Raw genomic sequence first — 26,169 nt, forward strand, 5'->3', positions numbered from 1 at the left:
ACTAAGAAATTTAGATGTCGATGGTGAAGGTTTTAAAAAAATTACTTAGGACAAACATAGATAGAGTAGTGATTGGCACTGCCAGCTCGGGCTCGCAAAACTAATGCGAGTGGCGAATGGCAATGCAGGTGAGGACTCATTGCGCAGCAGCCTGCCGTGCTACGAGACAAAAGAAAAAAAAAGGAACAGAAGGCCTAGCTCCTCTGTCTAGCGGACTGGGCCGCTGCTCCGGCTAAAGAAAAGCTACGCTGGACAGTTGGGCTTTTAGCCTCTTCCGTGGTGGGACCACAGTGCTTCCGATTTCAAAGCTTGCAGGTTTGCCTCGCACCGTCTGCATTTGGCTGGTCTCGTCCTCGATGCAAAATCTCAGCCAAGAGGAAATAATGCATGTTGGGCATGTAGGGGGCATAGGCAGCTGCCAACTAATAATTGATACTTCAATAAGTGCCCAGCGTCATATCAGCTATCGCTTCGTTCATAGTATTATCCTCCAGCTAATTACTAACGGCGAACTTTAACTACTCCGCACAGGATTATATTGCATTATATTTTTTTGCGAAGGTATTAGAATTCTACTAAGAGCAAGTATAATAAGGTAAGGTAAGCGGGCTATATAGATTGTCACGTCACGTTAATGCTGATGTGGAAGGAGAGAGGGAACTGCAAGCTTACAACCAGCTGAGACACAGGTCCAAGATACTTTATGGGATGGGAAATTAACCTATATTAATATTTAACTAGTTAGCCGTTGGATATCCATCTGTAAGTGATGTGCACCAGTATAAAGCCAGCAACAGGCTAGACTAATGCTCTAACAAGTGTGGGGAAGTACCTGCCGTGTGAGGCCACGCACACTTGCATTGCGGGGCCCACCACATCTCCATGCAATGATCGCCCACACATCTCTCCACCATGCTAAGGGCGAAACATGCCAAGAAACGAAGCATCTCTCGAGATCAAACTAAACTAACACACGATCCATCGCGCCGGCCATGATGATGATGATCACCTCGACGGCATGGCGAGAGATTTGGCGCAACGAACTCCAAGCGTGTGGGATCGGAAACTCGGAGCCAAATGTCCCGTCGCCGCAACAAAGCGCAGTATGGTGGTGGATCTTTTGATGGATGATCACGGGCTATAGGTAGCTAACTGAACTGCCTAGCTAGGCCACTCCACACTCATGCTGCCGCTGATGGCTTCGCCGCCAAGCAGCGGGAGAACGAATGGCAGGGCAACCCCTCCACTGGATCCGATGCGCGAGTGAGCCTTGGCTTCCACCCCAAACAAGCCTCTTTCCCTGTACCAACCGCCATTACTGCTGCTGCCTCGTCCAACAATGGCAGCTCACAACTTCTCTTCCTACAAGGCTGGCTTTGGTATATTTTCAGGAAGTATCATTTTACCTGAAGCGTTAAATAAAAATCATGATATGCGGCATTCAATTTTGGGACTTTTGGATTAATGTCAAGTTATCTGAAATATGAAGCCTATAAATATGAGTTCTTATATCATAACTTGTTTTTAGAAATTGGAAATGCTGAACATCAGACGATTTGAAATCTGATATTTTTAGTGGTTGTGAATTTTCAAATATGATTGTTAGAGGGAAAAAAAAGAGATGTCAGCATCCAAAGAAGATGAAATTTTATATTGTCATTCAGGGTTCTTTAGGTTCTGGTTTGTAGATGGAAAAATAAGAGTAAACTTCACAAAACCACACGAGGATGATGAAAACAATCACAAAAATACACTTTTGGAAAACCAAGAAAAAAGTGTAGTTTTGTGATAGCTTTTACAAATGCAGTATAGTTTTCTCAAATTTACTTGGATGGGCTATTGGTATTCATTTCTCAACTACTCTACATTTTTGAAAACTTGAAATTCAAACCCAAAGATTCAAATCAATTTTGAAATGTTTTATTACCATTTCTACAACATATAAGGCTGGAAACTACTCAGATTGCAAGGCGGTACTTGAAACCACTGGATAAAAACTATCCCAATTTTATTCAATTTTTTAGTCTTAAATTTAATTTTTGGATCTTTCGGAAGCATAGGAATCTGTAACTTCTGAAATTTTTGATTTAATATTGATAGTTTGGAATGAATTTAAGACTGTTTCATATAAAAGCTAGTACAGAATTCGTCAAACCGAACTTGAACCCAGGATTTATTCTTCAAAAATAATACGCACACCAACAGCATTTTAAAGGTTTTTGGATCGAAATAACAAGTCCAACCTGTATTTAGCGGGGTGGCCTGCTGCACAGATGGGATCCATAAGTGCTTCGAGAAGGATGTGACAATGACACATGAGGTGGTCTTAGTGTTCTGGCAATAATGTTAAGGAATGGGAGGGTGTTCAGTCACATGCCCCAATTCCTTCTCAAAGAATTCCTGACAGCATAGGCAGCAAGAGCACTGCTGAAGCAGGGGGGCTACTTTGTTTCCGGAGTTCGTTCGCTTTCTTATCGATCCGAGTGTGTATTTTTATTGTTGGGTTCTTTTCATGCCTTGTTCCGGATTTTGCATCTTATCCCATGGTCTCCTCCCTCTCCTCCAGTCCTCCTTAATTAGTACCACAATAGCGTGCAAGGCTTTTGCATGTTCTAAAGTAATGTGGACAGTTGAAGTGCCATTTGCCACATAATACATCTACTCTCAGACTAGACATTAGGTGGTGCATTAACCTAGATTGGGTGTTCTCTTATCCTATAGCTTGTTGATGTAACTTCTCGTCAAACATCTATATATGTCTACCCAAGCTTTAGAAATGTAGAAAAGTATATCCTACAAAAGGTCAAAGCCTGTCCACATATTGGACAAGTTCATCCTCAACTACCACACATTGACTAACACATTAACCTCCAAAGGTTAATACAAAGAAACGCAGCTCTCCTGCGTTTTCAAGAAAAAAACTAACACATTAACCTCTAAGCACACTTAAGTAACCATCTACCCGACTCTAATGCGACATATACTAAAATGAATTCGACCCTTGAAAATGGAAGCAACTCTGACACGAAATGGTTATTGTACTCGGACCAAGAGCCACCACTTATATCCTAGCTAGAATTTCTTTCCCCCAATTATGAACGAGTACTAGAACTCCTAGCTTTCTCCATAATCAGAACCCAATCAGTTTCAGTTTGGAGGAAATTAGTGCTCTTGTAAGATCAGATCGGGTACCAGCTTCGAGTACATCTACTGCAAGATCCAATCAGAATCAGGCACCAGTCCTAGGTTGGCAGTTGGCACAGTAGTGCTCCTCTGCTGAATGCTGATCCAGTGATCCCATCCGATCCCCTCTCTCTCTCTCTCTCCACCCATCTTTGTACCTGCACGCATCTTCTGTCCTAAGCAACCCCATTTTTGTAGTCCTGCAATGGCAGCTCCAGTCCCAGCAGAGCTCCTCCACTCCCATGGTGGCCGCCCACTGCCCAGTCAGCGAGCGAGCTAATGGAATGGCCATCACTGCCTCCAACTAACCAACCACCTTTTCACTGCGCCCCACTGGCCACTGCATACCTATCACCATGCACGCGCGAATTAAGCTCCCCGTCCATCACCTACAAATCCCTGTCGCTGTCCCGGCCGTCGCCGTCGCCGTCGTCGCCATCGCCCCTGCAGCAACTGTGCCGGTGTGCCACTTGTTGTCGGCCAGCTAGAGCTTGAGCTGAGCAAGAGAGGGAGGGAGGGAGGGTTGGTGTTCAGTTCAGAGCATGGACACCATCGAGGAGTGCGGCGACGGAGACCGACACCTGCTCTCCGTCTCCAGGATACTCGTCGGCGTGCCGGACAACTCGCGGGGGTGCTCGGAGCTGCTGTCGTGGGCGATCGGCGCCATCGCCAAGGCCAATGACTCCGTCGTCGCCGTGCACGTCCTCGGTAAGTTGTTGATCAGTGTATGAGGCGTTTCTGCTAGCTGCTCTTCTTGTGCCGATCACAGGTGTTCATGGTGTTGCTCTGTGTCTTGCAGGAGGGAGGGGGAGGAAGAAGAGGCTGCAGAAGGCGAACGCCTTCGTCATCTACATGCTCGGCGAGTTCGTCGAAGCCTGCGAGGCCAAGCAGGTGAGATTGAAATGAAGAAACACACAATGCAATTTTTTTATTAGGCTTTGGTAATTCCTTGGTTCCTACGTCTGTTTTGATGAATTCAGGTGATGTCAGAGTGTAGTTCCTAATACCCTCTCGGTTTGGATTGTATTTTCTGTTTGTTTGGGTGTGAGATTCCCTTTTCCCCAAATCTGTGATCACACCACAGTGCAGTGGGAACTTGGAAGCAAAGCTTGTGCATAATTGCTAGTTGGTGTTCCTTTCTGTCAGGTTTGTCATGTATCTTTTCAGCTGTTAGCCCGTTAGGTGAAGTGGCCTTTATGTCATGATTAGTGCCCTGCTCTGAGCCTGTCTTTTTTTGGCTGTCCATGTTCTCCTCTGTACTTGTTTTCACTAGAAGTAGTCTCGGGATAATGTATTGTAGTTAAGGGTGACAATCATAATTGTTACTGGTTACTGACTTACTGTATGTTGTGTGAGACGGATATGTAACCCTTTTTGTTTTCTTTTATTTTTCAGATCAATTTGGAGGCTAAGGTGGTTTGCAGCTCAAACATTGGGAGAGCTCTGACCCAAGAAGCTGCACTGACTGATGGAAACATCCTTATTGTTGGGAGATCAAGAAATGCATACCATAGGTAACCTCAGAAGGCTACTTCAATTCTCATGTGTTCAAGTACTGAACTGAAATTCTCCTCAAGTTTGCGATGTCAGATTATGTAATATGGAGTTGGTATGGACTGAAAAGTAATTCTTTTTTTCCAAAACTAAATTTGCAATTTAATTCAAGGGATACTTCTAATTTGAAAAGTAAATTGCAATTTAATTCGAGAACTGCTTTTTGTGCCATCTCTAAGTGAAACTTCTACTATCAGTTAGAAGACTGAAATTACAGTTACAACATAACAGGAGCCATTTTGAGACTGCAAACTACTGCTTCATGCATGCTCCAAAAAACTGCTCTGTGATAGCTGTTGGAAGAGAAGGCCTACCACAATGTAATACCCGATTGAAGTCTCGGTCATTCGATGGTAAGAACATTTTGTCAAAATATTTTTTTTCTCAGCTGCGTGATAAAAATATTGTTGGTACTAATTCTGAAACTGGAAGCAGCAGAGAGCAATATATCCTCAAGCTCAACATGGAGCAGAAGGTTCCCACCACTTCAGAAGCTACTCAGATCAAACTCGACGAGAAAACTGGCTCAATCTAGTAACGAAGGCGCCGAGGACAAGAGTTCGCCTAGAGCGGTTCTTGATGGTCCGGAGGAAGGGGAGCACCAAGTCAATGAAGAATGCTACAGCACGTCTAGCCATGAGGTGAGCCGGCGTGGCCAAAATGGCCTATGGAGGCGGTTGTCGGACATGAAGCTCTGGCTTCCATTCCTAAGGACAATCGGGGATGACAGCGCGAGGGCCAGCGATGCTGGTTCGGCATATGCCGAAGATCAGAAGCCTGCCTGGAGGTGCTTCAGCTTTCAGGAGATTTCAGTGGCTACTAATGACTTCCATCCAGGTAACTCTTTTCAATTATTTCATTAAATTATCAGAATTTCTGTTCAGGCTAGTGTATGCAAATTCAAAGAGCTTCTGAAGATCACTGAATTTGGCATCATAAGAAGTACAACAACGAGATCAGTATACAAATAATTCATTCAGTTTCAAGAATTTTGGCTACTCTTAATGTAACAAAAGTTTACTGAATTTGGTGTCATCGTAAGTGAGGCATCTGTAATCTTTTTTATGGTTTCTTGTAGATAACTTGGCGGGAAGAGGAGGTTATGCAGAAGTATACAAGGGCGTCCTATCCGATGGCCAATATGTAGCTGTGAAGAGGCTGGCAAAAGGAACGCCCAGTGAACAGAAGGAGAAAGAGTTCCTGGCGGAACTAGGGATTCAGGGACATGTATGCCACCCAAACACATCATATCTTCTTGGATGCTGCGTTGAGAATGGATTGTACCTGATATTTGAATTCTGCGCAAATGGAACTCTAGCATCGGCGTTGCACGGTACACTGAATCTCAGTCAGTAGTATTATTCAGAGATGGAGAAGTTTTGTTGGAAACTTTGTGACAACAGAGGTCAAATTTTGCAGGGAAGAGTGGTAAAACCCTTGAATGGCCTTTGAGGTACAAGATTGCGGTTGGTGTTGCAAGGGGCTTGCAATATCTGCATATGTTCTGCAGGCATAGGATCATCCATAGAGACATCAAGGCCTCCAATGTGCTTCTTAGTGATGACTTTGAACCTCAGGTAAATCCATTTTTCTGACTGGACAATGATCCTCCTTATATGATCTGAAGACCAAAGGAAATGCTACAAACCAACAACAATTTATAAAAATATTGTTAACTGCAAGAAACTTAACCCATATTTAATCAAGATTATAAGATCAAATCAAGATGAATGTCATCTCTTCAACAGATTTCGGACTTTGGACTAGCAAAGTGGCTCCCCAAGCAGTGGACTCATCACTCTGTCATACCTATAGAAGGCACATTTGGGTAAGAACCGTATTTATGTTTAAACTATCAATTCAAAAACATTGATATTCGACTCAAGTTTTCAGGAAAAAAAACTTTGATCAGGTACTTGGCACCAGAATATTTCATGCACGGCATTGTTGATGAGAAGACCGACATATTCGCTTTTGGGGTTCTGCTGCTGGAGATTGTCACTGGAAGGAGACCTATTGACTGCTCCAAACAAAGCCTTTTGCAGTGGGTGAGAACTAGAGACAAAAATATTGGAAACCTATGCTGTGTTTACTAAATAGCAATTCACATGTATGACTTCCTCTTGCTGTCCAGGCAAAGCCACTCCTGGAGGCTGGGCAAGCGACTGAACTTGCCGACCCGAACCTCGGAGACGGCTATGACAAGGATCAACTGAAGAGGATGATCGCCGTCGCGTCCCGCTGCATTATGCGACCGGCAATGTGGCGGCCCTCAATGGCCGAGGTACCATGCATCAAATTACTACCTGATCTGAACTGATTGACATGTTGTGAAATGTTCAGTGATGACCAAATGTCAGTTACTCTGCATGTCATCTTTCAGGTTCTGCATTTCCTGTCTACTGATGATTGTCTGGAGGAACCAGAGAAATGGAACATTCTCGAGGACGAGGTCGATGACATGGATGATTGCACATTGTTTTCTGAATCTTGCTCCCCATAATTAATAGCCTCCCCCACCACCCCCCCCCCCACCCCCCGATTTCTTTTTGTGTTTGGTGTCGGCATGCCTTTCTTCTCATGGTGCTTGTGCTATTTTTTACGTTTCTTTTTTCTGGTTTGGAGGGTTAGATTATTGGTATTTAATCATGTAATATAGAAAGGAGATTTTGGGAATGTATCCAGTGCCGGTTCGGCTTTATCAGTTGAACTAGAGTATGGATGAGCATAAGAGATTGTATTTCCTAATGTGCGCAACAATGGAACATGTAACTGGAAGCCACTGCTAAACCAAGAACTCTATAAATCAACACTAGAATTGCATCGATTTTGAATGCAAACCCCCTATAGTCAACTGAACCTGAAACACTGGATGGAAACATGACCAAGCAAGCCCTGCAGGAATACCATCTTTTGCATTGCCCTTACTGAAAAACTGCTAAAACAAGAGGAATTAACATGGTGTAGAAAAACAAGAGGAACATATACAGCATCAGGAGTACTCATTAGCTTCATGGATCCAATGCCCAGCCCAGTCCTGATGGTTAGGCCTAATCAACTCCTGATGAGGCCTACGCCTGCCCAGCCCCCAGTACTCTCAACTGATGTAACACGTTTGGCAATCTGCCAATCTCGAGAAATCCGGGTTGATGAACAATCTCATGGCTGAGGGCATAAACAGTCCATGACAGGTGGGCCTAGGACAGTAAATTTAAAGAAGACACTATGCAATGCATCACCGTCCAAACATCATCACAACAATAATTCGCTACAATAAAGATGGCGGTAGAATATTCCAAAGACCAATTCCTCATTTGGAAAACATCCCACAAACCAAAAACAGAAATACTTTTACCATGACAGGCATCGTTAGCTAATAAATAACTAAACAAAGGACCAAGGATCACGTCGCACTCCAAAACCCACTAGGAAAATTGGAGCCATGAATCATGCAACCTACTATATGTTCATAAGATATCACATAGGATTTATTATCTTCGCCCAGATGACAGAACAGCGAAAGCAACATGTGAACAAACTACACGAGTTTACTCGGACAGCTCTTCCCATGAGCTACCTTAAAATGCATTGATCACCTAATTCACTAACGGGAAGTTACTTTTTACCACAGAAAATCCACATTATTATCTGAAAAAATAGCAAGGCATGTTTTATTTACACATAGAGCTAATTATCAGAGGATAGGAAATCCAACCAATACAGGTGAACAGCTACACGAGCTATATATCTTTAGCGACCATTAATCATCCCTATTCCTGGTTGACCCATAAAAATCTGATTGTCACTTAAAAGGTAGCTATGGAGGATCCTTAATCGTTGGATGTAATAATGATTTAAGAAAAACTATCTTAAGATACATTATTAACCCCTAGTTCACCAATTGACACGTAAAAAATACCGACCATTGTTGGTAAAATAAAAAAAATAGCTATGCGGATTTTTACCACAATTATTCGCTGCAATAGCAACATAATAAGATCAAAATCACCAAGGAACTACTACTAATTATCTTGGAACGGAAAGTCAAAACACTAAAATTGTAGACGAATGGTTGCATAAGCTATTGACCAAAGATTAACCACTTTATTCACTGATTGACCCATCGAAAATCCACACAATCTCTAAAAAAATATCGATGGTGGATTTTCAGTACAACTTTTGCTTCGGCGGAGATACAAGAGAGAAATTACCACATAACTAATCGTCTTAGCATAGAGAACCAATCCATGGAAACTAATGGTGAACATCTACTTAGGCTATCTTACAACGCATGAATCCCTAGTTCACCGGTTGCATTGACCCATCGAAATCCCGGGCCATCATTTAAAAATAGCGATGGCGGAATTTCACCACGAATACTAGACCACAACAATGACAAGAGACCAACAAGAACGACGGCGCCCATAGCACGGCGACATGGCGCGCGCCCATTTCTTAACTTGTTTTAAGCTGGGCGAAACGTCACCGCCGGAAGTGTCGTGGCCGCCTAACTTTGCAGGCCTTCCTCGCGAGGTGTCTGGAACATTCTAGAAGCTTGGCACGACCCCGTAGGCTGCGGCGTCGACGTAGAACCCGACGCCGTCGTCGCGGGCGTCGTCGGAGAAGGAGAGCCAGAACTTAGACGTGTCGGAGGCGTTCGTGGCGGCGGCGTCGGTGTCCGGCGATGCGGCGGCGCCCGGGGCGCCGGCGGCGCGCTTGACGAAGCGGCCCTTGATCCTCGGGCGGGCCTCGGCGTAGGCCTTGCGGGACGCGTAGCGGATGGTCTTCTGGAACTTGCGGTTCTTGCGCTTCTCGCGGTACCTCTGCACCCTCGCCACCCGCTCCGCCGCCGCGGCGACCACGGCGGCGGCGCCCGGGACGACGACGGCCGCGGCGTCCGCTGGAGACCACGCGGCAGCCCACGCGGCCATGCCGGGATGCGCCCACAGCGGTGCAGCGCCGCCGTGATGGACGGGCGCCACGCCGTCCGGCAGGTACCCGCCGCCCGTGACGCGGGCCGCCGCCGCGAGGTCGACGTCGGAGAGCAGGTCGAACAGGCTCCTGCCCTCCGCGCCGCTGTCGCTGGTGGTGAAGCTGGTCGATGAGCTGCCGTTCTGGGGGCTCCCCTGCCCCTGCGCGGGCGCCGCGGCCGGCCACGACGACGCCGCGTCGACGTCGTCGGGCGCGAAGAGGTCGTCGTACACGCCGGATGCCGCCGCCGCGGCGGCCATGGCGATAGGCACGCGCTCGTGGCGCGACGCCAGTAGGTTGGCCGCGTGCACAGCGGCGTCGCAGGGGCTGCAGAGCGCCGCAGCATCCGCCGCGCAGTACACCGCCGCCGCGGCGCCGCAGACCGCGCAGGCGGCTCCGCCCGCCGCTGGGCTCGTGCTGCCTTCGCTTCCCATCATCCCCTTGAGCCTCCTTCTAGGCTTTATTTTTTCTTCTTGAGCTTGGCTCAGCTTCTTTGAGCTTCTTGCGTTTGTGTGTGTGAGATGGAAATGGAACTGAGCTGCTGAGCTGTATTAATAGGGAGGGGGAGATGAAGTTAGGAAGCCATGGAGGAGAAGGGCGGGAGCTTAGGGAAGGTGGAGTTGGTGAAGCGCCTAAAGAGGACACGTGGAGCTCTAATGACCGCGAAACTTTGAGCTGAGGGAGAAGATCGTGTAATTTAGAGGGAATTGGTAGGTGTACTATGGTAGGTACCCTTGTTCCCTTGCCAAACCATCCATACCTGCATTTCTAGAGTAACTTTGTTTTGCGGCATGATGACCATTGGACACTGCTTCGAAACTTGTTCTCGTTGATGTTTCAAGGTTAATGTCTACACGATATATTAAATGATAATATTTGTTACTTGCGTGTGTGGTTTGATTTGTTGTAATTTGATCATTTGGGAAATATGTTCGCAGGCATGCAAATCGGAATTTGTGGAAATTCAACTTCAATGTGTTTCTTCCTTTCTCCTAGCTCTGTTTATTTTCTTCCTCTTCCATGCAACAAATCTTATAATCCCGCCTAATAAAAGCAATGTTGTAAATAGCGGGCTATAAAGTTTGGCGGCAGTCTTCTCTAAAAGCTATAGAAAGCTATAGCAGACTATAGCAAAACCTAAATCAATTAGTGGAATAATAAAATAATCAATAATCAGATATAAAATTATAAGCATTATTGTTCTAACACCAAAAAATAAACTCTAACATGTCTCTTAACTGCCCAAAAGGTGCCCATGCTACGTTGTCTAGGGTCGACACTACATTCATTTAGTTGTATCGATTTTCTTGACTGTGTCTTTAAGCCAATAACACCACTAAAATCTACTGGCAACTTGATATTTAGTGCTGCTAAATCTCGCAAAAGCCACTTTAGCAGGCATTTAGCAATGCTAAATCTCGTAAAATCCTTTAGCGGACGTAGCGGACACATGTTGCATAGCGTAGTGATAGGTTTCTTAAAAAGTTAATAGCGAGCTATAGCAAAAGCTAAGCGAGCTATTTCCAATATTAATTGAAAAGTAGAAGGATAAGGAGAGGGCTCTAGGGGCCTCAGACGATACTGGGGCACGAGCCCCCCGCCACAACACTCCATGTTAGACCCCGGTCATGCATATATCTAATAGTACTACATATTATTGAAATTCAATATAAATTGCACAACTAGATTGAAACTAATGGAATTCGTGTTTAGTTTGTGAAAACTATTTGTCTGAAGAAATTAAAGTAACTTGATACTTAGAGGTGCCCCTTCTGAATGGGTAATAAAAAAAAATCTCTTTTGAGAACGTGTCTGAGCACGTGTTTCTTTAAAAGAAGAAGAACGAAACAACATATAAGAGTTCAGAGAACAAGCAGGGCATCCGCTGGCCGCCCCGCTTAAAACAGAACAAAATATACTACATTACAGCCACAATGTCGTGACCAGGGACACAGCCTAAAGCTATAGCGAGACACTCAACTTGCTTGTAACCTGCTAGTGTCCACTGAACTGCTTCATCAGCGAGAAAGGAGAGGAGCTGCTGTGGACTGATCTAGTGTGCCGATCAAATACTCTCTTATTTCGCTTAATCCAAAGTATCCACGAGATGAGAATAATAAAAAAATCTCTTATTGAACTTGATCATGGTGATTGTTATGTGCTGGACTTGATCATTGGTTTGTAATGCGTATGCCACCACTGTTCTCCTTATGAGTTGTTAACCGCCTCTCACCAGTGTTAATTGTTAATTATTTATTTATATCCTCTCATCTCTTTCTGTAGTGTGGCCCTTTGTGTCACCCTCTAGAGTACAAATTGTACCTGACCAAAAGTTGTAAATTATTGTATTATGACAAGGCATCTAGCAATGGTAGTTACAATATAATTAATACTAGCATTTATAAGCATTACAGGATCACAAATTGCTGCCTTGTACCCTTTATGAAAGTTTCTTCAAATTTATGTGTTCTAGTGGTTGTAAGCTTATGTGTTGGAGTTAGTTATTGTTTTTGAAAATCGATATCATCCGTAGAACTATAATAAACCTCATAAACCTATTATTGATCCTTTAAATAGAAATTACTAGTTTATTATAATTTTCTCTCTTCTCACGTATCAAAATTATTTATTTGAATTATAATTTAAGGAAAAATAGGTTTGAGCCATCGCGCCAATTATTATTGATACCCATGTTGTAAACGTATTCCATTTACGGCATTGACGTGCCAATTTTAGTGTAAAAACTTATTTGGCTCATGGCACTAGAAATGCTACGGCAATGTCATAATACAACAATTTTAAGGGGTGGTACTCGAGTCTAGAAATTACAAAAGTAGTGGAAAATATAGATAATACAATTGACATAATGGCACAAGTCTAATTTTCCCTAAATTTAATCACTTATTGCGAATGTTTCTACTAAATATCTCATACTCAACTGTTTGCGTCATGTTCTTTTCATCCATTTGTTGAGTTGTATATGCAATATAAGATTTGTAAGATTTGTAGGTAGAGTGTCATCAAGACCAGGAATACAAGATTTAAACAGGTTCATACCGTTGAATATCATAATACCCTACGTTCTGTGTGGGCGGTTTTATATTGTATGACATTGTAGATGTTTTGGAGGGGGTCTCTGCTTGGCCTTATGTACTCTAGGGTGCAGGGTAAAGATCGTGGTTATGGCAACTCCTAGCCAGATATGATCTAAGGAGTTCTACTCGTGCTTGCCGAAGTAGTTTCCTTCTATTCCGATTAAACCTACTCGTATCCGATTATTTTGCAGTAGATTTATATTTATGTAGGAGGTTTATGTTTATGTAGGATTATGGGTAAGGTACAGGAAGTAACCTATCCTAACTCCGTGATGATCCATGACACGTAATCAGCCCCATGGATGTTGGTAGATGACGAAAAGTTTTCTCCCATAGAAAATACTTCATCATTTGTATATCTTTAGCATATATTAGTTGTTAATATACAATAATTTATACCATGAATATTCATTCCCAATTTTAGAGGAATATAAAATGGTAGATCATGTTGCATTCCGTGTTCAGACGCAGACGCTACACGCGCATACCTATCTATATGAATACATGCACACCGCCTTACCCTTATAAGCAAATTAGAGAGAGTAAACCGGCAGATATCGAATTAATAAAATCAACCATAGGCGTCTCGCCGTCGACGGGCACGCCACCCACCCCTAAATGGATAGCGCCGGTTAAATCATAGAATAAATTTAGAAAAATGCAAACACCCTTGCCGAGTCGAATCTTACCCGCTGAGTTACACTAAGTTCGCTATTCCTTACTATGTTTGAAATGTCAAGCATAGAGTATATTATTTTGGAAAAGAAATATGGAGTCACTCTAGGCCTCTATTTGAGTAACATAGAGGGAAAAACCGCGGTACACAATCCCATACGATTTGATAACGTGGCTTCCTATGTAGAAGTTTGCTGTGAATATGGTGATTTCCGCGTAGCTTAATTAGTCCCGGGGGGGCCGATTTAGCTTATAGTCAGACGGGGGAGCTGTTGTCCACTTGGTCTGTGCCGACGTGCCCCCCCCCCCCCCCCCCACCGGCCTACACAAAATCAGGAACTGATCCTGACGATGACGTGGCGTGCGCGACCGTCCGGGATGTTATTGCGGTGGGGGCCCACCTGCTGCCCCACGGTGACACACCACTACTAATTCAACGCGCAACAGTGGCGAGTGGTGGTGAGGCGAGGTGATGCTTGGCTTGGGTTGCTCGCGTCGGGATGCTGCTGGCAGTGGCCACAACTCGGTTTCGGCTGCATCGTCCTCGGTTTCTGACCTCTTCGATCCTGCCGTGCAAGCCAGAAAATCTCTTGTTTTACCACTAGCTACCAAGCTCTTCCTTCCTAAGAAAATCTGCGTGCAAAAGGAGCAGGAGTGCTCGCGAGCCTAATCTAAGGTGCTAAAATCGTTAGATACCAGGTCTACAGTTTTACAGCTCGTAACCTGGCTCCGCCCCTGAGCCAGCCGGCAGCCAGCCAAATGCTGCGATCTATCTTCGAATCTTGCAGCCGAACGGTTAGCTGCATGCAGCGCAACTGCAGCCGCAGCAAAAATTAGAAGCGAACTACAAGCTGGTAATACCGTTACAAGAAGAACAACTCTTGTAACATGTGGCTGTTTTCAGTTGGTTTCAGTTACAGGTGCTCCTGGCTGGTGGTAGAGCTCGGTGGTGGGCCCTAGATAGCTGGTTTCTTCAAACCATGGCAATCAACTGAAGCCACCTATCGTCAGCGGTGCAGCACAAATTTAAACGTATGCTTGACCGACCAGCGCGGACCCCTTTGCATTGGTTTACAATGCAGATTGCCATTAGTAGTTAACATCAGGCCGGATAACCTAATCGCCCCGACTAAACAAACACGGACCATTAGCGAACAAGCACACCACCCCCCCCCCCCCCCCCCCCCCCCCCGCTCGGGATAAGCTTTTTAAATCCCGGGTCCGGCTTGGTGCGGAGCGGCGGCCGGTGATTAATTTTCCTGTTATTATTTTCACCCAGCCCACGAATGATTGCACGACTACCCGAGTGAAAAGGTTAAAAATGCGGACACGCTGAAAGCCATGTAGCATGAACAGTAATAATTTCTAGAGGTTTACGTATTAAGAATAAAAGGAAGAAGAAAAAAAAGGTGGAAGAAAGCCGTGGCGCACCGGGTGTGGGTGGTGGATGAGTGCGGCCATCCCTGTCGCGCAGCGAGCAATCGCGTGCCCGACGGGCGAACCGGGAAGGGCCACCTGAAAGTCAACGGGAGTCGCCCGCGTTGACCTGCGCGCACTCCCCCCGGGGCGGCGGCTCTCTCCCGCGCGCGACACGTGTCCTTCTGGAACGTTCGGACGGAAGAAGCTGACCCGGCCCGGGTGGAAAACCAGCTGTGTCTGCGTGCCACGCCGGACGCCGGGATGACGTGGTTATAGTAGGTTGATTGGGCAAACCGCCCATGAGGTACAGTAGATTTTTTCCGCATTTGGGACGAGAAGTCGTTGACCGACACTGACGGCTGTGTTTGGGGGGTCGTAGTACGTGTAACCCTTGGATTGGCTGAAGGTGCATGGCCCATGAGGTACAGTAGATTATTTGCTTTGGAAGCAAGTGCTCGCCAGCAAAGCACGAAGCTAAATACCACTCGTGCATAAGGCCAACCAGGAGTGCATCAGTTAGGTCAGAGATAATGTAAACTTTTATCGTGATGCCCCTGTGCCTCGAAGCACTTCATGCATCAACAAAAAAGTTTACCATGTAGAGTAAAGAAAAAAAATAAAAAAGGTCCTACGCATGTACATTTTCTGGCTCGTGCAATACTACTACTATCGAAACTATTAGCTTGATCATCAGTTAACAGCGAAACTGCATGATCTTGGGCGAACAAAATGTGCCACTACGTCAGGACCATTGGTTAGGCAAGGGTTGGCTGGATTTCACCAAACCAGTAGCGCTCTTTTTTACTTTCGGTAGTCTGTTTTGAAGCGTCATGCATGAGTATGTGCCAATCAAACTTCTTGCTGTAACCAAGGGTTGCCTTTTCCGGCACGTCCCACTCGTCGCCTTATCCTCCGAGTTTCTTTTTTTGGGAGCACTCCATTAGCGGAGAGAGGAGGTTGTTGCTGGCCTTATCCTCCCTGCTCGTAGTTCCAGAACGTTCCAAGCCTCCCTTCCTTCCTTCCCCCCTTGAGGCGCCTCCAAACAAGCAGGACATGCTTATCAAAAAAAAAACAAAGAAACAGGACATGACCTGTCCCATTGCAATTGCTGCTGCTGCTCCTCCTCCTCCTCCTCCTCCTTTCAGCATTAATCGTTAACCAAGTGTTTTGTCGTCTTGAGCTTTCATTTCGGCGGCCATCACGGCAATAGATAGATAGATAGATAGATAGATAGATAGTAGCTAGCGTTTCATCCAATCTTGTTAATCAACTCATCAGATCAACTGTTGCAGAAGATGGCAACTGTTGGGATAGGGACGTTGATCTTCAAGGTTCGGAACCCTTGCTCTAATGAGTGAGGATTCTTTTTAAATGAAGGAAACCCTCTGAATTTTAGCTTTGAAGGATTCGAATGAAGTTTGAATTTCGACTAACTAGAACAGTCCGGCTCTTCCGAACATGTCTTTACAAAGGCGGTCGCTTGTAACGTACGTCAAGGTGGAGGAATAAAGCCTCTAGATTTTCGGCACAACTCTGAAGCACTATCGGCACGCGTCCTGCCGCTGATGACATTACCATGAAAGGCACGTACGCTAGCCTTTTGGGAAACCATTTATTCCAAGGTCCAAGTCGTTAAGTACTACAGAACTCTGATCCGATGCGAGACGACGGTCGTTTCCGTGGTGCAGAACTCCAAGCAGGCTTGCCGTTCAGCGCATAAAACCTTTTGCTTTCAGGTGACGTCCCGGCTGACGCCAATTCGCGGGTCTCCTTGACCCACAAGGCGGATGAGTTGGTTGGTTTGGGCGATCGATTGTGCTAGGGCCAGCCTGGCCGCCCCCGGGCCTACCTGCAAATCTTTTCCTGGCACCGGAAGCATCCATCATGAATAAAAACACCTGCTCAATCCACTCCCAAATACTACCTATAAAAAAAACTACTTTTTTGCTCTCCAATATAAAAGGAATACTTCTTTTTAAAAAAAGTTTATTGTTTGCAAATGCTTACACTCCAAAAATACTTCAAAAATAAGCTTGCCGCTACTCTAAAAAACATATATTTTCAAAGTGCATGTCATTTTCTTTTGTACAGATGAGTAACCTCTAGCGCCCACTTAGGCTTGCAACGGTTCCTGTAGTGATCCTTCTGTCACTGGTTGAGTTAAAAGATGTAGCAAATGATGCTGAAGACAAGGTGCCAAATAAAAAAGGCGCTCAAGATAAGGTAGAAATGTGGTGCGTCTCATCATTGGATTGACAAGGTAGAAATGTGGTGCGTTTAATCATTGAAGAAAAATGTCGCAATCCATGGGATTTACGGGCAAAGGACACGGGCACAGTTTGCTCATCATTTTCTACAGACCTATTCTTGATCTCAATATGAGGGTACATCTAATGTAGTATCTGAAAACTTTAGCAAGCACTTTACAGATAATCGACGGTGGTGTGGAGCTTCTGGAGTTGAAACAAAGAGAATGGGGATTTTCGCGCTGTCTTGCGAGGAAAAGGGTAGCACCGGCTCTATTGTTTACCATCCAGCAATGGTTCATGGCGAAGGAGGCTCCTACATTAGCTGCTTCCGGACTTGAGTGTGTTACTGAGCCTGCAATAATAATAGCCAACCAGATTCACATGAGTTGATTCGTCAAATTATGTCTCCGTGTGTCCCAATCATGAAGTAAATGTGTTAGGCGTTAGCTTGATTTTTGAATTATTAGATAGAGCTGCAGCCTGATCATAGGACATGGACAGGATAGCCACTACTTAAAAAAGTGGGTTATAATATAAATGATTTACTAAAGACATTTAGCCAGTTGTGGTCTTATCTTAGCAGATTGTCAAGCAGAAACATCATTAAGTGCAGGGAAAATTCATGACTTACCAGTCCAAACCTTCGAAAAGCCCCTCACCCTTTATGGCGGATGTTTTGAAAATCGCCCATTGGCGACTCTTGATCTTGTGGAGTTCTAATGACTCTGTTATGGCAGCATCATCGAGTGCACCTGGAAGATCCTGCATGAAAACACAATTGACATGTCAGTCAAAATGCAGAAAACCACATGAGATACAGTAAACTAAAGCTACAGGGTGAGTAACATAAGGCACAACTCAAAGCATGTCTTCACACTGTGTTAGAGTGGTGATCATACCAGCTACACAATAAATCCTCTTTAAAAAATTTGATAAGAATGAGCAAGCTACAGGATCGACCAATGGCTCCAGAAAAAAATTATGAAGTACCCTCATAACAAACCAGGGCACTTGTATAGTAGAAAAAAAAGAAAATAATATTACAAAAAGAAAGTACACTTTATACTAAAAAGTAGTACAACCTGAGTCAAAAAGTAGAATTTTTTCCATATGTTAGTGCTGAGGAGTACATCAACATTCAAGTGATGACACAGATATCTATACATGCAATTTAACTCTGATGATCATGAAAAAGTACTAAATCCACAACAGAATGAGAAATTTAAATGCTTCTTTTTACCTGCTTATTTGCATATACAAGGACAACAGCACCTTTTAGCTCATCCTCCTGCCAAATAGAGGCATGTTTCAGATCAGCAGATGCAACAAATTGAACTGCAAACTGAACATACTAGCCTTTCTTATTCAAGGGGGAAAAACTAGCCTTTCTGTAAAAATAATTAAGATCGGAGTTGTGCTAGGTTTAAAGGCATATGAACACTGGCTAGTATTCCAAGTTCCAAAGGCTAAATTGAAAAAGATCAAGTATAGGCTTTAGAATGAATAATCAAAGTTGTTGAAGGTTCTACTGATGAAATGATACTAATATGATACTTATCAAGCAGCACATGATATGCCACCCCCATGCTCCCCTAATCTCACATACCATTAACAGTACCAGACACATTCCATACCTCAATGCTTCTGACACAACAGTACTAAGCTTAACCCCATCCCAACTAACTCCACCCTAAATTGTACACCAACTTTCTACAATATTCAGTAGCCAAAAATACGTAATATTTCCACTGCATGAACTATGTTGTGACTCGCAGCCCTTTTACATTTCTTTTCATTCCTAGATATAGTAATATATATTTACATACTCCCTTTGCTGATGCATCATTTACTTTCAAGGGATCCCGTATCTATATCGGTAATCAAATTAACATAGAGCACAACCAATGCCACTAGCATGAAATGCTTTATTGCTTCTGTTGTTGTCTTATGAATGGGTGCACAAAAGATTTTTGATACTTCTAAAAGAGCAGTTGAATTCATAAAAGCAGGTTCAGTTTGCAAATAAAAGAAAGGCCAAATCATCTTCTAACGTTCAGCAAATTTATTCACTGACTTGAAATGCAGTTGCATTATATGCATGCATATGACATCAACTTACTCATCGAAAAGTAATCAACAAATTACATGCTACAGTATTGCAATCAGCATGAATAATCATTACATCCATTTGTGAAAATGGTTTAATCTTCTTTTTCTTCTCAGATAATGGCATCAAATGTTAAATCTCAACAAATAAGGCTAGGAAAAGTATCTCAGATTGCTTCATACAGATGAGAGGACTCCATGCTCTGTGCGGCATTACCTCAAGGATGGCATGGAATTCTTCCTTTGCTGTTACAAGCCTATCTGTATCGCTTGAGTCAACAACATATATGATAGCCTGGGTGTTTGGAAAGTAGCACCGCCAGTATGGCCTGAAAATGCACGTATGACAAAGATATTGATGGAACATTAAATGTGCTAGTTCGTGGAGAAAAATTTAAAGGTATACCAAAATTGTAATGTATCATGCCTAGTAATGATTCTAGGTCTGATATTTGAATGATGCAGGATCAGAAACGAGAATCCAAACTGGTTGACACATCAGTCTCATCTAAGAAACCCAGGAAGAGTAACAAGCTTCAAGAAAATTCATGCCATATCATAAACAATTGTTCCAGGCTTCCAGCACTTCAAGAGAAAAAGGAAGATGGACTGCCACGGTACTTATACAACCACTACAAATCATAGGGACCTAAAGTTTTTTTTTCCTAAAAAAGCCACATGGAAAAGAGTATAATACAGATTATCAACAACTAATGTTACAAAAGCATCTTTACATGAATTGGAGTTCCCTTGTATAGAATATCATGTCTTGGTTCACATTTCATAACTATTTCGGTTAACTAATTACACCATAATTACTAGGATTCAACTAGCCCATGTTTTAAAGACTAATGAGATCCTTCATTTGGATAGTTTTCATTGCCTACCCACTCCACTATGCATAAATATACCATATATATTGTGCCACCAAATCATGAAATCTGTTGACAAGAATTGACCAATAAGCATTACGATCATGACAGGCACAATGCACATCATATAGTAGTAAAGACACAGGACAGGCTCCATTTCAGAAATTATAGAGTATGAAAGATATTTTCTACTCAATCCAATAATCTTTACAATTCTACCTTAACAAAACCTTAATCTTTACTAAACATATCTGCTCTTACAGCCTTATGATTTGGCTTATCAAAACTAAAGTGATAGGGAACAATCAGGCTATTTTCTCCACCAAATACCTACAGATGATAAAAAATGAAAAGGTGGTAGTGGAATACTTCAGTTAGGATATGTTTTCCATCAACAAAATAAACTGAATAGTACTATTTGCATCAGAAAAGTGACTGTCAAGGGTTTAACTATGATATAAAGAGTCAGTACCTTATGCTTGTTTGACCACCTGTCAAGAAGAAAGTCGGTGTTAATACTGAAGGATGGATATTTTTAAGGACCAAAAGATAACAGAACTACCGACAAAATTAAAGTGGTGGCACTAGAAGGTTAACTACGCTTCAAATTTGCAGTTGAATAACACAGGTATAGTAAATGCAACACAACTGTATGATGCACGAAACAAGAGGAAAATATTCTTGGATATGGATAAACAATCAATTAATATTGGTGTGCTCAAAAAATCAGCATGGAAAATACAGTGCACTAACCAAAAATGTTTCCATGGCAACAAAAAGGTGATAAAATTCTGCAGTAAGCATGCTGGTTGGCTACAATTTCAGTGATTACATCAAGCATAAACTAAAACAAAGATAAGTGATTATATGTGTTACAGGGTAATGACACTAGAAATATCATCTGTGTTCACAAGCCTATGTTCATATGGATAGATTCAATTTCCTACAAAATTAGAACAATACACAAGTTTCACGCATCAAGTATTAAGCCAAGATAATTAGGTTTCACTCTTTTCCTCAATTATGATAAAGTTCACAGCCCAAGTCCAGTGATTATTTGTTCCAAATTCACAAAGAAATTGAAATGATGCATATTGGATGGCTATAATTGTGCACCAGTACATGCAACATGCTATTTCACAAAGAACAACGAACTAGATTCTGACATTATTTTTGTGTTAAGTTTACTTATTGATTTCACTTTATTTTGTCTTTATTCAACTTTGACTGTTTTACGCTGCCTTTCCTTCATTGCTAGAGTTGTGTTTGCCTAAAAGCCCAAGTATATATGACTGCATAAGATTGGGTATCCCTTATGACTGTCAGATGCTAGCAGCAAACATGTTCAAAGTTCAAACTAAAAACACAATATTACCATGACCTTGCACTTAAAATGCAAAGTTTTAAGATCAAAGCGGACCATTATGATAATACACCAGCCATAATTAAAGACAGAAACAACCAGTCACAATTCTCCGAACTAAGGTATGCAAGCACTATAGTGTAGACATTTTGAAATTTGAACATCCTGTTTCCCCAGAAAACAAACGCATAGCAATGATTCATATATCAGACAAACGCATAGCAATGATGGGTCCTTAAAACCTTAGCATGAAATGGGCCAACATGTAGTGCAAATGGTGTCTAGAAGGTTGAACTTAACTTCTTAAGAGAACATGCTAACTTGGATAGCACCAACAAAGGCCAGCAAATAAGCGGGAAAAGTTGGGACCGTGATGATAGGTTCAAACCAGCATATTCAGCTAAATGCTACGAAAAGTGGTCCTGGACTTCAACATATAATTCCATGATGAGATGCAAAAAAACAGCCACATTATAAGATGGAAAAAACTAGTTGCACACAGGTGCGAGCATGCATTGGTTGAATTTAAAATTCGATCCAATCATACAAATGGGGTGCAATTTCAATTGTTTACAGGATCAGCACTAGATAGGTCAACCGTCAAACCAGCTCAGTTTCAACTTTCAATGCCCAGCTCATGCAGTAGTCCCTTAGAGCTTTTGTTTGAAATCGCAATTGTGTTCGCTGATGGGTATCAAAACAGCCAATGATCAATCTGAATGCAAAAGAGAGCGGCAGGATCCGAGCAACTCACCGAGATCCCATACTTGGAACTTGATGTTATTGTACTGCACCGTCTCCACGTTGAACCCGATCGCTGTAGCAATACACACACGCCATCACATCAAGTCCACCAACCCCAACCCAACAAGAGGAATGCGCAGGCAGAGTCGGTAAATCAGAACCGGAACTCACTTGGGATTGTGGAGACGACCTCCCCCATCTGCAGCCGATCTGCGAAGACGCACCAAAACACACGAGCGGATCAGAATCCGTGAACCCTCGCGGGAACGGCGCCGCAGATCCGGGGCGGACCCGCGGTGATTCGGGGAGGGAAAGGGGACGAGACGGGCGGGGCGCGACTCACAGAGTATGGTGGTCTTGCCGGCATTGTCGAGGCCGAGGACCAGGATGCGGGCCTCGCGGTTGCCGAAGAGCGACGAGAAGAGCCGCGTGAACACGATGCCCATGGCGACGCCCGCGGCCTGGCACCCGCGGCGGCGCTGGGGATCCGGAGCTCGGAGCTCGGGGCCGGGAGAGATCTGGGATTCTGTGGGAGGGATGGAGGAAGATCTGGGGGAAGGGGAGGGAAGAAGGGAGGGAGTGAGCTGGCGCGCGCGAGTACCGAAGACGAGGAACGACGACTTCGCGACCGGGAGGAGGGGAAAGGGCGATGGTGGGTTCGGAGTTGATTTTTTTTTTCAACTCGGTTGTTTGGTTGTTGGTAGGAAAGGTGTGCAAGAATCCAATAGAAATTAGATGCCAATTTTTGAGCTGTTTGATTGGATGTCAATGTTTACCAAACTAAAATCATGAAAAGCCAAATTATGGACATGCTTTAGGTATTGCTGAATTATGGGTAAAAAATTTGGGGATTTATTTGGTTTAGTGCCAAAATATTGCGACAATATTTTTTCCTCTTGTAAGGTTTAATAAGTTTCTAATAACTTGCCATAATTTTGATCATAAATATTAAAGCGACCAATTTTTAGGCATGAACCAATCGATAGCCAAAATTTATGGGCATGCCTTGATTTTGGGTGGGCAAAAATTAGAAGTCAACCAATCAAGCTTTTTAATTTTCAAAAAAAAAGACTCTTTAACTTTTTTGAAATAGGCATAATTATATTAAAGTAAACCATCGTCAAACGGTATGACTCAGAACATCTCCGGTGCCTCATTAGACCACACCTAATTCATGGTCAGGTGCCTCATCTTTATAGTCACCTAACTAGATGTCATATCTATTTTTTGTTCTATTTCAAGCCTTCTATATATACCAAGTAGTAAGAGTAAAAAATTAGTACTTCTTCTATTACTTCCACAAGTTAGAAAGTTAAATAGCTATTGTTTGATTGAGATAAAGTACTTGACCTTACATTTATGGCTAAAGTGTTCGTTCATCTCGCGCCAAATTTCAGTAAAAAAGAAGCATATTGCTCTCTTCACTCTCCTCCCTTTCGTAAAAACAACAAGCATTAGATGTGAGAACATGCCTATATTTTAGTTGTACCCCCTGTAGGTAATCAGCCATGTGCCATTCTCCACAATAGAATTTTCATTATTTTAGGAGGCACCTTAGTGGACCGGATGTGTTTCCATATCTTTGATGTCTCTTGTTGGTCAGAATTTTTTCCTCTATGATTCTACCATTTGTGTCATAAAAAGGAGTGAAAACTTTCTAGCGTCATGATGGGGTATGAAGCTTTAACTGTATACATACCTAATTTAGTTAGTGGCCAAGCAAGGAAGATTCTATTCTCTTGTTTACCTTCTAAATGGTAAGTTCTAACTAGAAAAATAGTCCATATCATTATAAATATTATTATCAAGATAATCCGATAATTGACTCTTGTTTGTCCGGAACACATGTTGAAGCAAATGGTGATTAGAGGAAAAGTGATCGACATGTAGTCTCATCGAGGCATAGAGTGCTAATGTGAATAGGGTTGATCGAGACAAAGTCCAATGCCATAGGTTCACCTACTGTTGTGACCTCCGCATCTATATGAAGTCGCCATATAATTTATGGTGCAACATATCCAACGGTTTCGCTAGGGTGCTTGTTACAACGAGGCGTGTGCCATTCAATGTATTTGCTCTGATCTCCTCATCTATGAGTTATAACCCTAAGTGCATGCACGCGACCATGAAGCATCTTGCTCACTCCTCTCATTACCTCATTTTCTCTGACCCCACTATTATTTGGGTTTGACCTTTTAACCACTGCAGCGACCATGATCATGACACAAAGATCCTCTCTCCCATGTGAGTGAGATACGCATGACTGCAGAGCACTGTACAGAATAGTGAGTTGTGATGCACAAGCTGCCCATTAGTATACATTTATATTATGTTTTCCTGACGCCTCTCCTCATCTTCTTTATACTTTGACCAGGCATAGACGTAGGCCACCAATTCATGCCATCATGCCCAGCAAACTGAACCGAGACCGAGTAGTTATCAACACGGGAAGATATGGCTTGACATACAACACATTTCCAAGCAATAAGAATTCCACCACGGGTGCCATCCGCAGGAAGGGTCAAGAACTTATCAAATCTAGACCCACAAACTGAGAGCAATAAGTGGGGGAAAAGATCAGACACCTTGGTTTCTTGAAGGCAAATGATATTAGCTTTGGGAGATAAAATAGTCGTCGATCCGGTGCCGGATGCCATCGTCGTCGATCCGCAGAGCACTCTAGCTTCTCTTGTTTCTCTAGAACACGATCAGGTAGCTACCAATTGTCTTCTTCTCTCCATGTCATCTCCCGAGGCTGCTCTATTCTGAGCTGGGGGCGCTGTGCTCTCCACTCCAAGGTATGCAATGGAGTATGTAATTGGGTGGATGGAAGGATGGCTCATGTTGTACTCTCCTCGAAAATCATTAGAGTTTGGCATTCCGATCACAGTTTAATTTGGTCATCGATATCATTACATCATCGATCATTAATCTGGACATCAGCCCGGCCCCTCTCTGGTCCATCCATGCATGGCGTAAGCAGCAGATGCTTAGGATGCGTGGACTGTTCTCTACGACGGCCATATCATGGCATGCCATTGCCACCGCCATGTGATGAATGAAGCAGGTTAGGCGGCGAGCCGAGTGGTCGAGGCCTCCATCGGCCAGTGAGTTAGCAAAGCTCTTGTCAAGTCTATCTCATGGCCAAACCCGACGCTACTAGTAGTCCTCCTGTTGTGTCATCATGGCCTGGAATTAATCTACAGCTGCCAACTACTCCTCTCAGCTCGAATTGATACCTGCTACTTCTGTTCTTGTTTTGTACAAAGTATTTCGCCTCTACCATTTGAGTTGTATTCATCCTCAACCTGAGTGAACCCCTCGATCAAAAACTCTCAAGATTTGTTTCCTATTCAATTGCAATGGAGTACCTCCACCTTTTTTATTTTGTATATTTTCTTCAAGATCTAAAGAGACCCCAATCCAAACTAGAGTAAATTATTTTAAACTAATTCTAGTCATTATGAGTTTTACATTGAAGCTTTTAAAAATAAATTATTATGTGACTAATCTATTATGAGAAATATGATATCACAGGCTAATTATATCGCTAATACGTGGAACCACCACGATCCATACTTCATGGTGCTTGGGTTAGGGTTAAACCATGATTTTCTAATGTAATTATAACTTCATAAGATTTATGGTAGAAAAGCTTGTTCATCTTTGATTTTAATTTTAATCAAAGAGAAAGGATCACTGACCATCATAATTTTCAGCCATATCAACACATACTATTTTTTATGATAAATAATTAACTATTGCTGATGAAAATTGATCATCATATATAGATCACACTTATCAAAATAAATCTCAAATCTTGTAGCCATAAGATGCACAATCAATTGGTTGGGAGTGGTTGCAGGAATATTTAAAGGTACATATTCTTCTAATATATTGTTAAAAGTTGAAGGAAAATAAAGTATAGAGAAAATATT

At 43.1% G+C, this 26,169-nt stretch overlaps 3 protein-coding genes across 4 annotated transcripts; 1 reads left to right on the forward strand and 2 right to left on the reverse strand.

Annotated features, from left to right (window-relative positions):
* Positions 1 to 3,701: 3,701 nt before the first annotated feature.
* LOC112897243 (probable receptor-like serine/threonine-protein kinase At5g57670) lies at positions 3,702 to 7,271 on the forward strand. 2 transcript variants are annotated; one of them, XM_025965498.1, is made up of 11 exons: positions 3,702 to 3,891; positions 3,983 to 4,074; positions 4,579 to 4,697; positions 4,969 to 5,090; positions 5,173 to 5,574; positions 5,816 to 6,070; positions 6,157 to 6,314; positions 6,486 to 6,565; positions 6,650 to 6,785; positions 6,872 to 7,021; positions 7,121 to 7,271. In XM_025965498.1, the coding sequence occupies exons 1-11, from the start codon at positions 3,726 to 3,728 to the stop codon at positions 7,238 to 7,240; spliced, it is 1,800 nt and encodes a 599-aa protein (XP_025821283.1). In that variant the 5' UTR covers positions 3,702 to 3,725; the 3' UTR covers positions 7,241 to 7,271. The 2 variants fall into 2 exon arrangements, with proteins under 2 accessions (XP_025821283.1, XP_025821284.1); XM_025965499.1 differs by having other exon boundaries at positions 5,176 to 5,574.
* Positions 7,272 to 8,821: 1,550 nt separating this feature from the next.
* On the reverse strand, positions 8,822 to 10,268 carry LOC112896286 (zinc finger protein CONSTANS-LIKE 3-like). Its single transcript, XM_025964217.1, has one exon. It carries the CDS (start codon positions 10,143 to 10,145, stop codon positions 9,285 to 9,287), a length of 861 nt encoding a protein of 286 aa, XP_025820002.1. The 5' UTR covers positions 10,146 to 10,268; the 3' UTR covers positions 8,822 to 9,284.
* Positions 10,269 to 17,118: 6,850 nt separating this feature from the next.
* LOC112896987 (ADP-ribosylation factor 3) lies at positions 17,119 to 22,886 on the reverse strand. The gene is made up of 8 exons (XM_025965138.1): positions 22,575 to 22,886; positions 22,403 to 22,441; positions 22,242 to 22,304; positions 20,597 to 20,615; positions 19,470 to 19,581; positions 18,387 to 18,434; positions 17,778 to 17,908; positions 17,119 to 17,498 (listed from the first exon to the last, which is right to left on the reverse strand). Exons 1-8 carry the CDS (start codon positions 22,675 to 22,677, stop codon positions 17,465 to 17,467), a joined length of 549 nt encoding a protein of 182 aa, XP_025820923.1. The 5' UTR covers positions 22,678 to 22,886; the 3' UTR covers positions 17,119 to 17,464.
* Positions 22,887 to 26,169: the final 3,283 nt, after the last annotated feature.

Source organism: Panicum hallii, chromosome 6, assembly GCF_002211085.1.
Source record: "Panicum hallii strain FIL2 chromosome 6, PHallii_v3.1, whole genome shotgun sequence".
In the NCBI taxonomy this organism is placed as follows: Eukaryota; Viridiplantae; Streptophyta; class Magnoliopsida; order Poales; family Poaceae; genus Panicum; species Panicum hallii.

Excerpts from the sequence above, each read along its gene's own strand:
- LOC112896286 (XM_025964217.1), bottom strand. The coding sequence starts at position 10,145 with ATGATGGGAAGCGAAGGCAGCACGAGCCCAGCGGCGGGCGGAGCCGCC.
- LOC112897243 (XM_025965498.1), top strand. The coding sequence starts at position 3,726 with ATGGACACCATCGAGGAGTGCGGCGACGGAGACCGACACCTGCTCTCC. Across the intron at positions 4,698-4,968 it reads TCAAGAAATGCATACCATAG|GAGCCATTTTGAGACTGCAA; the intron begins GTAACCTCAGAA and ends ACAACATAACAG. Across the intron at positions 5,575-5,815 it reads TACTAATGACTTCCATCCAG|ATAACTTGGCGGGAAGAGGA; the intron begins GTAACTCTTTTC and ends GGTTTCTTGTAG.
- LOC112896987 (XM_025965138.1), bottom strand. The coding sequence starts at position 22,677 with ATGGGCATCGTGTTCACGCGGCTCTTCTCGTCGCTCTTCGGCAACCGC. Across the intron at positions 22,305-22,402 it reads GGTCGTCTCCACAATCCCAA|CGATCGGGTTCAACGTGGAG; the intron begins GTGAGTTCCGGT and ends GTATTGCTACAG. Across the intron at positions 17,499-17,777 it reads CTTTTCGAAGGTTTGGACTG|GCTCAGTAACACACTCAAGT; the intron begins GTAAGTCATGAA and ends TTATTATTGCAG.